The following is a 12465-nucleotide window of genomic DNA, read 5'->3' as shown; positions in this document are numbered from 1 at the left end:
TCCAGCGTAATTTTCATTGCTACAACCTTAAAGCCAACCTTGACTATAAACATAAATGACAGCAAAAACATGGTTGCAAAAGGAGAGCAGTGCAGACTTGAGTATTTCATGTGCCATGTATGAAAGGAAAAAAGAAGAAGAATCCATGCTAACATTGAACTCGCAGGTCTGATAATAAGAAAAAAACAGAAACCAATTGGTCATACCCTACATTGCTAACTCAGTAAGCATCATATCACGACATCATATTTCTAACTAGGCCAAGAACTCTAACATACTGATTAAAGAGAGAACAATGTTGACCCTCAAGGCGATCTCGGCTCACTCTATTGCCACCAGCAAGGTTATTGCAAGGGCTGCCACCAATGACAAGATCGAACCCACCAAATGACCTGATCCACGTCTCAATATCAGAACCATTGATTGTTTGTATGTCTGTAATCTGAATCAGATTTCCCTTCTGGTTTGCCTGTTCCCACCAATTTCGGATAACATCTCTTTTGGAAACTGAAATCTCGACAGATACCACATTTTTCAAAGGAATTCCAAGTCGATGAAGAGCAACTTCAGCTCCACCAATACCGGAGAACAGAGAGCACATTAATCCCATGATGAAACTCATCTTTCAATACTGAAAGATGGTAAGCAACTGTGTCAACCTAAAAAAATTGTTCAGTTAGTCTCATTATTTTCATATATATACACAAGGAGAGCATAGATTACAATGCAAAAGATAGTGTGTGCAAACCTGAAATGAGTTTCCCAGTACTTTATATCTCTCTGTAATACTAACCCCTCCACCTCCTCTTGTGTGGTACCTGGGGGTATCCTAGCAGCATCTCTAATTCATCGTTCTAGGGGTGGTACTTTGTTTTTCCCTATCCAAATCAAATTCAACTTCCTACATTCTTGGAGCACAAACTGTTTGTCACTTCGAGGAGGCTCACCAATGGATCTTTGATCTTTCAAGTCTTAACTTTATCCTTTCAATGAGTTTTGCACTCCCGATAACAGTGACAAGGCAATTGAGCTTGGTTCTTGGATCCCATGAAGGCCACCACTTACTGGTTGAGGGCAAAGCTTCTTGTATAGAAAGTGGTTGTCTTGGCAATGAAGGGAATCGGTTATGAATATAAACTCCTTTTCTGGCAGCAGCACAAAAGTGGAGGGAATCAACAAACTCTGGCTTAATATCTTACAAGAACCGAGACATTGTGCTCCACACCCCCTTGGGAGCAAAGGCCTTCATAATAAAAATATGGCGGGCCTGTTCCTTCTCCATTCAAGCATCATGTATGTGATCGGTCAACTCTGTTACTTGGGCAGGACCGCAGGGGGACTGCAATTAGGACTAATACATCTGCTTCATGGTGGATTAAAGAGGACTGAAATAATCACACGAGGCATGTTTATGCAAACCAGATAGTTAGATGGAGATAAGAAGAAAATTATCAACACCTGAAGCTGTTTCGCAACAGCATGAAGCATTAAACAGCAAGCCAGAATCATAGATATCCTAGTATACAAGTCTTTTGATCCAGTTTGGTTATGCCACCCAGAAAATAGTTTATTAAATTATGTGGAAATTATTTTAATTTGAACTGATAAATTTCAACTTAGTTAACTAGTAAAAAAATTCAAGGATAATGGCCCAGTGGTAAAAACTTGGGATCAAGAGGTTTGCTCTCTCTGTGGTCTCAGGTTCGAGGCATGTGGTTGCTCATATGATGGCCACTGGAGGCTTACATGGTCGTTAACTTCAAGGTCCGTTGGATTAGTCGAGGTGCACGCAAGCTGACCCGGACACCCACGTTAAACTAAAAAAAAAAAAAATTCAAGGATAATTTTTTTTTAAAATAAAAATTTTATGATGAATTGAGGTTTGAGTTATATGAGTTATATGCTTAGGGTTTGTTTAGTGATAAAAAAGTTTCTTTTCTAATTTTTGTCGGACAATAACCTCTAATGTTAGACGACATTACATGTCTGTCATTTATGTTTACTGCCAATTTTTTGTTGCTTGTTTTTTTGTTTCGTAGCACAACTATATTTGCAATGGAGGTGTATTTTTTTATTTTATTTTTTTGGTTTTGTTAACGCTAGCATTACGGTAGGCAAGAACCAAGCTCTCCTCCATGTTACTCAGGGCATGTTACCTTGGATCTCTCTATAAAAGAGAACGACAAGCCCGGGTGTAAGCCCCTTTTTATGGGTCGAAAGGTCCGTATATCTTGTTTAAAATCCAATGAAATTTTGAAATCAGGCCCGTTAGTTAAAAGATTGGCGGCCCATATATCTTGTATCTTGGTTATGGAACAACTACGCACGTTTAAAATCCAGTCAAAATTTGAAATCGGGCCCACTAATCTAAAAGATTTGAAAGCTCAAGCCCAACCTAGTCCTACTGTCGAACCGAATGCTATTAATGCTCGTTTTCGCTTTCGTATTGTATTATCTCGCTCGCGTTCGTTGTATTCTTCTTGCGCTTATATGCACCGACGATCAATCTGTGAAGAGGCATCTCAACGGTGATTAACTCGCCGGAGAATAATCGGAATCCGGAAGCCTCTTCTATAGAAAAAATACAAGACGACCTGATCATGAATCCTGAGTAGTAAGTTACTATTCTAACAATAATCAATCACATTAAACACAGGCTAGGGTTTTGATTTAATCTCATTATCTGTTTTTGGATTGGATGCTGAAACCTGGTCTCTAAAACCTAGAAGCAGGAGCTCTTGTTGTAGATCCATGGATTTGAATGAAATTTTATGTGTTATGATCCACTAATCGGGCTGATCAGGCAAAGATTATCTAAGATTAATTAATAGCACGTGATTGAATATAGGTTTGATTCGCGCCGGGTGTCGCTTGATTAATTTGTATGTGTTTTTTCCAATCATAAGTTTGAGCTTTGATGAAGGTTTAGGGCGACAAGGAAAAGCGCTAAAGCATTCAGGATTAAACTATGGCAGATAATTTTGTAGTGTGTATGTTTTAGATGCGTGCACGTTTTCGTAGTTGTGGCGAATGTTGCGTGAGCTGATTATTGGAATTGAATTTTCCAAACTTAGTATGCAATGGAGTGTGAGATGAAATGGGGTTGAGTTTCTTTTGTTTTCATTGCTCTTGATGCTTTTGATTGACTATAGTCTGTAATGCTGTCTGTAGCGATGATGGCAATGGTAACAAGAGGGATTTTGAATTGATACTTCTCTGTTGTATGACGAACAAAAAAATGTTTTGTTTTTCCGTTTGAAGTTTATAAGGTATGTCAGGAGTTTCTAAATATGAAAACTAGCATCTGTGGAGGGTCACTCTTATCGTCAATTGTCACTCTGAATTTTGGGTCCATATCCCGGATTCTCAACTCCCCTCCCCCTCCAATGCTTAAAAAAGAAAAAAAGAAGAAAAGAAGAAGAGTTGAATGGTCCAGGGCTAATTGTCGTGTTTCATTCTTTTCAAGAGCTATTGGTTGCAGCACTATTTTACTTTTGCAACCTACATTTTGATAGAGCTCTAATATCTCTTTTCATTCGTTTGCAGTGATTACTTGTTCAAGCTCCTTCTCATTGGCGATTCTGGTGTTGGCAAATCTTGTCTCCTTCTGAGATTTGCTGTAGGTCTAAAACTGTTTTTGTAGTGAATATTTGAAATGTTTGTTTATTGGGTTTAGTAGTCTTTATGTATGTGATTCTTTTCTGATAAAAAGTTTATGCACTGGACATAAGAAACCGAAATGCTACAACCATGGAGGAAAATTAATATGCCCACACATTGTTTTATTTTCTCTGTAGACACATGTAGTTAAGTTTGTCGAGTTCTTTGGGGGTTGTATCTCTTACATTTGAGAAATCCATAATTTATGTGATGCAGGATGATTCATATATTGAGAGTTATATAAGCACCATTGGGGTTGACTTTGTAAGTTAATCCTTGGAATTCCATAACAACTCTCCTTGGAAAAGTCATAACTATTGTACCATATTACTGATTTCATTTTTGTCTTCTTTTGCTAGAAAATACGTACTGTGGAGCAAGATGGGAAGACCATAAAACTCCAAATTGTATGTACTCTGTTTTTTCTGGACATCAAGATTGCCATATTCTTTATCTATCACAATCATATATTGCTGATAAAGTGTGGGGCTTTGAATTTTTAGCACTTGGCGTTTTCTCGTTGAATTATTTAATTGTTTGATTGTGTTTTGTTTGACATGTAGTGGGATACTGCTGGGCAAGAACGATTTAGAACGATTACCAGCAGCTACTACCGTGGGGCACATGGTATCATAGTGGGTGATCATGTTCTCCCAATCCTCTTTGTACTTTGATTTCACCTAGTGTTTTCTTCTTTTAACGTATCTCTTCCCTGGGGGGTTTTGTAGGTTGTTTATGATGTGACAGACCAAGAGAGCTTCAACAATGTCAAGCAGTGGCTCAATGAAATTGATCGATATGCTAGTGATAATGTGAACAAACTTCTGGTTGGAAACAAGTCTGATCTCACTTCAAATAAAGTTGTGTCATATGAGCAGGCAAAGGTAGAGCTAGTTTTTCTTTATCTAGTGAACTGTTATAAGCTGTGTATAGGCATGTGTGTATTCGTCCTGATCAAGCTATGGATATTACACTTGAAACTTTTTCTTCTCTTCCCACCTCTCATCTCCATCCCTTTTTGTCCTCTATAGGCTTTTGCTGATGAGATTGGTATACCTTTCATGGAAACTAGTGCAAAAGATGCCACTAATGTGGAACAAGCTTTCATGGCCATGTCTGCTGCAATCAAGGATAGGTACTGTTCTGTTATCTTCTTACGTTAACATTGAACCCGCCTTTTCTCCAAAAAGAAAAGAAGTCATGCAAGACAAGTCTACGATTAAGATGCTTATTCTGAAGTTTTTCATGCATTTGACACAGATTAAAGAAGTTTTTGAGTAGCAAATGTCGCTTGAACTGAAGTAATTGCACTAGTATGATTTGCTAGCTTTAGGAACAAGTCCATAAATGGCTTATTTGCATGTGTGAACTGTGATCTGGCTATCAAACCTTTCAAGTCAAAAGCTAGTGTGATGAACAAATGGAGATTAAATGCAGGATGATTGGATTTAAATGAGCTCTAAACATGTTCAATTTGATCCAAACCACCATAAAAGGCAGTGAACCAGTTATTCTGGTTGATAGGTAATGCCGTGTTAGGTGCTTGTTTCCAATCCTTGTTTTTAGGTTTGATTATGCCAATTGTCATGTCTAGAATCAGTGGTAAGATGTTCAAGAATAGATGAAATTTCATGATTTGGTCATCGCTGTTGGTTATTTGTGCACTTGCTTGCATCTTTAATGTAACATATCTCATGCTCTAAACTTCCTATCAATCCAGAATGGCGAGCCAACCAGCCATGAACAATGCAAAACCTTCAACAGTGCAGTTCAAAGGACAGCCTGTTGAACAGAAGGGCGGCTGCTGCTCATCTTGAGCCAAAAGAAGTATGATGAATTTTCTTTGGCCTTGTCCATTGGCTCAACCATTACTTGTAAGATACCCCTTCGGCCTTTCTTTTATTCTCATTCACTTAAATCCTATTTGAAGTCGACATTATTATCAATTTCCCTCATTTAAGTTCATGTAAACTTTTTCAAGGTCTGTTCTTTAAACACATTTGGTTTGTACAAAGTAAGTAATAGATATTCAAGATTGTTCCTTATTTGACCCACTCTTTAAAACCAGACGTGCCTCTAAGCTCGTTATTGCATGTTTTCAGTTCTGTGGTTATCTTGTTTTTTCGCTCAAGTGTGAGGTTCGAACACATGAATAAATGAATATGTTTCTTTCCATTATATTGGGCAAGTTCAACTATTGGGATGGATAAAGTTTATTCAACGCTAGTTGTCCAACTCCTTTTTCAAACAACCGAGTCCAAAACAAGGAGGGATTCTAGAGTGTAGGACGAAGCAGAACATGTATATAATATTTGGAGATCGTGATAATTGATAATTTGCGCAAGGTTTCGAATGGAAAATTCTATCCGGGGTGATTTTCACCATCAAGGAAAGGGAAACGGTATCCTTGGACAACTCTGGGAAAATACCCAATATTGTCGTGGGTGAACTTCATATATGGAGGTAGCTACTGGCTAGTATGAGTCAGATGCCTTGGTTCCTTGTTTGACTATTTGGTTACGGATTGATGCCAATCTAGCCCCGAAAGTTAATATGACCTAAGAGATCAATGGCGTCCCTGGGCTCTCTGTTAAGGATGAGCAGGGTGTAAGAGTTGCATCGGTTTTCTTCTCGGTCAATGTGTGAATGGGCCGAGTGTAGGGAGGATGATTATCTCTAATTTGAACGAGCCTTAAAAGCATAGTAGAGTAAATTTATTTCTCCGGTAAAAGCGACCAACATCATGTTCCGTCCATGTATCACCAGGCTGCCGCCACCTCCCAACCCCACCAAGGTTCGGTATGTTAGGGCCTGATATCGTACTACAAGGGACAAGATATACAGAAACTTTTCGGTATGCGCGACCCACGATGGTTGCTTTCCATTTCGTGTTTTTAGTTCCATAATTTTTTTTTTAATTTTTTTGACGAATCCTAAGCTGCATAATCGCCAATCAAGATCGTTGTGCTGGGGTGTGACAAGCATTCGAATGAACTCGCATGGCAGCTGGTATTGCGTCCCAATTGACAGTACAAAGCTCAAGATATTGGCTGGCACACAGTACTTCTCTAGTGCACTAATTATTCAATCACTGGCAGCGGCAGCGGCAGCGGGTATTTTGTCCCAATAGATTCCAGCGCGTGAAGGAGAAGAGAGAGAGTTGAGGAGAGGAGAAAAAAAGATAGGGATGTTGGTGTTTTTTACAGAAAGGAAGGAGAGAAGAAGAAGACGATGAAGAGAGAAGAAGAAGAGGCGTCTGAAATGAGTAGTATCCCAGTAGATTCCTACAGAGCACGGACCATTCACTATTATTACTGTTTTTCTTTGTAGTTTCACTTCGTTTTTTTAAATTCTTTTTTTTCAAAAAAAAAAGTTTTAAATAAAAAATAAAAAAATATTTCTTTGATAAAAAAACAATCTCCAGACGTAAACGGTCCAAGACCAACTTCCTCGCAGACATGACATGAATAAAACACAAGGCATGGTAACGCTGAAACAAGTTTAATTTATTAAAATCAGGTAACCTCTATTTTGTTGAATGAAAATCAAATTTATGAATAAAATTTATTTGACTCAAACAACGTTTTGCCGAGTCATAGAAGAAAAAACACGCATCTAAAGCACTTTTATTTTGTCACTTCGCATCCAGAAACCTTCATATTCTCATATGGCGTGCTTCGGTGGCAAAACACTGGAGATGTTAGCAGAAAGAAGCAGAACTTGATAACTTTTTCTTGGAAAAATAGGGTTCATCATCTATTTCAAAACAAAACTGAGTGGCAATTTCTAGTCATAAATAACATGTCTCGACTTTCCCCAAATTCTCAATAAGATGATTGCATACCAACAAGAGGAGACTGCAGGGGAACCAAAGAAACAACTGAAATATACATAGTAAAGCATAAAAATAAAAATAGATCTTTTGATACAGGAAACCATGTTATTCCAGTCATTTTCCTGTGCGTGATTGAAGAAAAGAACCCAAAAATGGATAGACGCAGAGATTCTAAGCAGGGGTTCTGGAACATCTCATTTGCCACCCAGGGTTGGGAATTGTCCGGGATCTTCAATGGAAGGGGCTGGCACGCTGCTCATTCCGTCTCTATTGCCAAAACCGCTGCTCATTCCATCTCTATTGCCAAAACCTCTTGCTCCACGGCCACGGCCACGACCCCGACTGCCTGAGCCATAGTACCTCTCCCCTTCAGCAGGCTTCAAGAACTCGTTAATGCTGACAGACTAAGATCATCACAGCAGTTAGGATGATGGTTAGCAATAATCCAAATTATATCATGTGAGCAAAGTGTGAATTAAACAAAGGCAAAACCAAAACAATTGCAGTTTTCATGGGAAAAAAAATGCCACTCAAGACAGTTCATAGATGGTTATCAATAGCAACTCCCATGCAGTCCAAACAAGAAGACAAACGATCCATTGTTTAGATTCCTCAGAAGAACAGGAAGGTAATGTCTGGAAGTGCCTATTACAACATACAAGCAACAAATTCACATGCTGGCCAGCTTATTTGATGGCCATCATCACATCCATCAGCAGAAACAACAATAACAGACAGGTACAGCAAATAAAAATGAAAGAAAGGAAAGAAAAAAAAATGCAAAAGATAGCCCTGAAGAACAAAGCAAATTGGTTAAAGTGCTCTCCAAAGCTTATATGTTAGTACGTATGAAAAAAAGGCGAAGAAACATGGGCACGCATGAATACCTTCTTAGCTTTCTCATCTTTCTCATACGCCTCTTTCCGCTTATCCTTGTCAGAACCCTTGAATATAGAAATAGTGGCAAAGATATTCAAAGGACTGACATTGGTATAAAACCAATGGGAATTTAAAAGCTTTAACAGAGCACAGTAGTCTCTACCAATTTAATAAAGACATCGTTGTTTTCCTTCTTGTTTGAAAGCTGCTGCATGGATTGAAACTCTTTAGTGTCGACCTTTCTTTCTTCTGTCTTAAGTGCCTGCAGGGCCTTCCTCTTCTCTTCCAGCACCTTCTCATACTCTTCAAGAGTCATCACCTGAATAGAAAGAACAAAGTATCATAAGTCGTCCTTTCAAAATGGTAAAAGTTTCTTATAACACTAATTGAACGATCAATGTTAGAATTGTAGTAGCCTGAATAGGTTTTGATTGAAAAGTTAGTCATTTAGTGCCCTAGAGCTGGAGCTCTTGTGCAAAAAAGTTCAACACTCGCACCAAACACCAGAATTAATATCACGAAATACTCTCAGACTAGATAAATCAGAAACAGTAACACCAAGTCCAACCAATTACAAAATTTCCAACCACCTAAATTGAAAAATGTGACAAGGGACAGAACTTGCAGATAACAAACGTGTCAATATTTGTATGCCTCTACTCATTCGTCCTATACATTCTGATATCAATAATGAAACTATGAATGTCATGCAAGCTCTCCCCCGAGCAGAAAAAAACAAAATACGACTAGGTGATATGGAGGGCAGACAAAACATCTAATTACTACAGAGTGCATTCACCTTATCCTCTGGTTCTTTCTCTTCAGGTTCATTAGCAGGGTTCTCCTTTTTCCTATCTGCTGCTGCTTCCTCCACAGGCTTGTCATCACCCAAATTCTTCTCACCCTCATTGGCAGCTTCCTCAGTTACCCTAAAATAATAATAACAATAATAAAATAAAATAAAATAAAAATACCAGTGCCCAACTATTCTTGAAATGGAGTAGTTCTTCAACAAGTATAACAGAAATACAACAGACTTTTACAGTGGAGATTACACACACAAGGACATATAAAATGTTGGTTGGTTTTATAAAACTTACAGGGCAAGCTCATCAGTCGGAGTTCCCCAGTTCCCACGACCAGAGCCTTCACGCTTCATCTCATTTCTACATGTATACAGAAGTCAACTTAGATTCATGAACACATGGCATATTATAAATGATAAAAATATGACAAACAAATACAAACTATCATAAAAAATTACCCACCCACGTCCAGTCCCACTCCAACGTTCATTAGTTCGACGAGGACGCTCTCCTTCACCAACTTCTTCATTACCAAAACCCCCACGACGGCCACCACGGAAACCACCACCACGAGGTCCACCATATCCACGTGATTCAAAGGTCTTTGCAGTATCTCCATCTTCAGCAGCACCTTGAACAGTTGGTGCTCCAGAGTTACCGAATGAACTCTCATTGTTGTTGAAATCCCTATTATATCCCCCACGACCACGCCCATATCCTCTTCCTCCACCACCACCTCGGCCTCCTCCTCTCCCACCTTCAGTCTTCGCTTCCCTCACTACATAAATATAAACAGAAAAAAATTTAGCACATTCACACACACGGATACGAAGACACCATATTTTGAAACCACACGGCCACAAAAAATGAAAACATGCTAAGAAAGTCATCAAGCATACATTTTTAATACATTAATTTAGCTCATTCTACAAAATAGCAAATAAAAAAAACTTCTTCACGATAATTAAAAAATCACAAATTTTCACAAAAAAAAAACACTAAATCCACACACAAACAACAAGATGAACAAAAATAATAATAACTGACCAGCCTGTGAAGGAGGAAGAGGCTTGGAAGGGAGCTTAGCAGCAGGAGCGGGTTTAGGTTGAGTCTGAGCTGGACCTTTCTTAGCAGCCGCTGCGGCGGGAGGAGAAACCACCGGCTTTAGAGCAGCGATGAGAGATGGATCCTCGGCGTCATCAACCAATAAATCAAAAGGATTGATCATCGCCATTTCCGATAAACAAAAACCTCAGCAACAATCAAACTAACACGCCACCAAAAACACCTCCACGAAACCCTAAGGTAACAAGACCTCCATATTTATCGTTTCTTGTTTTATCATGAATCTAGATCTGAAAGAATAAAGAACTCAATAAAGTTAGAGAGAGAGGAAAAGAAAAACCCTAGCCGCAAGAGAGACAGCGAGATGGAGAGAGGGAGACCTACTATGAGATGTTAATGTTGTTGGAGACTTGCTGCTGCTGTTTAGAGTAGTGTAGTGATTTTCTTTTCTATTTTTATTTTGTCGTTGATATTAAAGAGGGAGCGTTTCTCTTTAGGTGCTGGTTATTGGATATATTTACGGCTATGCCATTTTCGAGATAAGAAAGGGTGGAGTGACCGACCACTGCTAGTGAGAGCGAGGTTTCTTTATTCTATAGGTTTATCAAGTTTTGGACTTGTCGTTTTTCAGAATCAAGCCAAGGATGATGTCTTCGCCCACAGTTTTTGCTGGTAGTAGAGATAGGATTTTGCTCACAAATTAAAAAATAAAATCTATAGTAAATTTATATATTTATTTGTTATAAATAAATAAATAAGTTTATTTTAATTAAAAAAATATAGAGAGGGGGGGGGGGGGGACTCGCATACATTTAATTGACTGTAGTTCATAGCTTAATGATTTTTATCCAGTAAATTTATTCTTTTATATGTAACGGATGATTGATTTGTTTTGACACGTGGGGTTAGAATGACCGGTCATTTTCAGGTTTCGCTTACAGTTAATGTAATAAATAATTACCACGTCCTTTTTTATACTTCTTCAGCTTTTTTATTTGGCTGTTTGCCTTCCATGATAATCATTATCGTAGGTTTGGATGTGGTTTATATGACCTGACTGGCATGATTCGGTACAAAGCCATTACCAGATTGACTACCAAATCAGTGAGTTACTCTGAGTTTTGATTTAAAAAAAAAAAAAAATCTTTTCAGGTTTTTTGAAAAAAAAACAATAAACAAACTATGAAAAAAACACTGATTTTTTTTATTAATCCGGTTCGGATCAAGTTCTGAATTGATTCTTTAGGCTAGATCTTGTATCTAGGACTACTAAACTAGGTTATGGATAATTTGGTCGAAAAATAACGAAATTGTTAAAAATCAATTGTAGTTAAAAAAGACATGCTCTTACCAAGTGGAATGTAACCCGAAAGCAGAATATTATAAAAATAATAAGTCCTAAGGTGTTTTTTTTTTTTTTAATACTTTGTACTTACTGTGTATTCTAATGTATCACTATGGATTTGGATTTGAACATTATTTTTTTTAAAAAAATTAGTTAGGTCATTGAACTTTTTTTTGTCATAATAGCACCCCTTTTGTGCAAAATTTAATATCTACTTGCTCTTTTTAAAAAAAGAAATGGTTAAATTGAAAGGCATGTCATTAAAGTATAATAAAACGAGTAAAATAAATGATAATTTTGAAATTTATTCGAAAAAGTTCATTTTAATTCCTTTTCTTTTTAGTTAAGAGATTATCAGTTTTTTTATTTGTTGAAAATTTAATTTTAGTATAAAACTTCATTTTATCAATCCTTAATTTCTTTGAGAGAAAGAAAGTCATTGAATTTCCATGTATCAAGGAGAATTCTTCATTAACACCTATTCCAACACTAAAATATTTGAAAATTATGTTAACTAGTTTTATTCATTTAAGAGAGTCTTATAATAGTTATTTTAAGTATTAATATTGCCTGAAAAAAATTAATCACATATGCTTTATTGTTGTATAATTAAATAAAAAATAATCTCTTAGAATTGTTTTTTATTAAATTCAATGATGTGTAGACTTGTATCGCAAGTTTGGTTAGTTGAATCGATTTCACTCAAGTGTTTTTTTAATTAAGTGTTTTTTTTACTAATTTAGATTTTCAACACTGAATTAATTAGGGAATTAACTTTCCAACTTTTTTTTTTAAATTATCCATATGAATTTCGCAAATCAATATGAATTAATCTATATAAAACTAATATATTTTATCTCAATATTAAATTAAAA

At 37.1% G+C, this 12465-nt stretch overlaps 2 protein-coding genes and 1 pseudogene across 3 annotated transcripts; 1 reads left to right on the top strand and 2 right to left on the bottom strand.

Annotated features, from left to right (window-relative positions):
- Positions 1-185: 185 nt before the first annotated feature.
- On the bottom strand, positions 186-2137 carry LOC18105078 (DNA (cytosine-5)-methyltransferase DRM2-like; annotated as a pseudogene).
- A 296-nt stretch (positions 2138-2433) lies between these two features.
- On the top strand, positions 2434-5705 carry LOC18105077 (ras-related protein RABD2a). The gene is made up of 8 exons (XM_006375095.3): positions 2434-2614; positions 3547-3619; positions 3877-3924; positions 4020-4067; positions 4224-4295; positions 4389-4544; positions 4692-4795; positions 5381-5705. Exons 1-8 carry the CDS (start codon positions 2601-2603, stop codon positions 5475-5477), a joined length of 612 nt encoding a protein of 203 aa, XP_006375157.1. The 5' UTR covers positions 2434-2600; the 3' UTR covers positions 5478-5705.
- A 1655-nt stretch (positions 5706-7360) lies between these two features.
- Positions 7361-10794, bottom strand: LOC18105076 (RGG repeats nuclear RNA binding protein A). Of its 2 annotated transcripts, none has more exons than XM_006375093.3 (8): positions 10630-10794; positions 10228-10535; positions 9643-9958; positions 9475-9540; positions 9174-9303; positions 8538-8693; positions 8383-8439; positions 7361-7899 (listed from the first exon to the last, which is right to left on the bottom strand). In XM_006375093.3, the coding sequence occupies exons 2-8, from the start codon at positions 10412-10414 to the stop codon at positions 7690-7692; spliced, it is 1122 nt and encodes a 373-aa protein (XP_006375155.1). In that variant the 5' UTR covers positions 10415-10535; positions 10630-10794; the 3' UTR covers positions 7361-7689. The 2 variants fall into 2 exon arrangements, with proteins under 2 accessions (XP_006375155.1, XP_024441047.1); XM_024585279.2 differs by having other exon boundaries at positions 10626-10766.
- Between the last annotated feature and the right edge of the window lie 1671 nt (positions 10795-12465).

This window comes from Populus trichocarpa, chromosome 14 (assembly GCF_000002775.5).
Source record: "Populus trichocarpa isolate Nisqually-1 chromosome 14, P.trichocarpa_v4.1, whole genome shotgun sequence".
NCBI classification, from domain to species: Eukaryota; Viridiplantae; Streptophyta; class Magnoliopsida; order Malpighiales; family Salicaceae; genus Populus; species Populus trichocarpa.
This window is presented reverse-complemented; position numbering and strand designations above follow the sequence as displayed.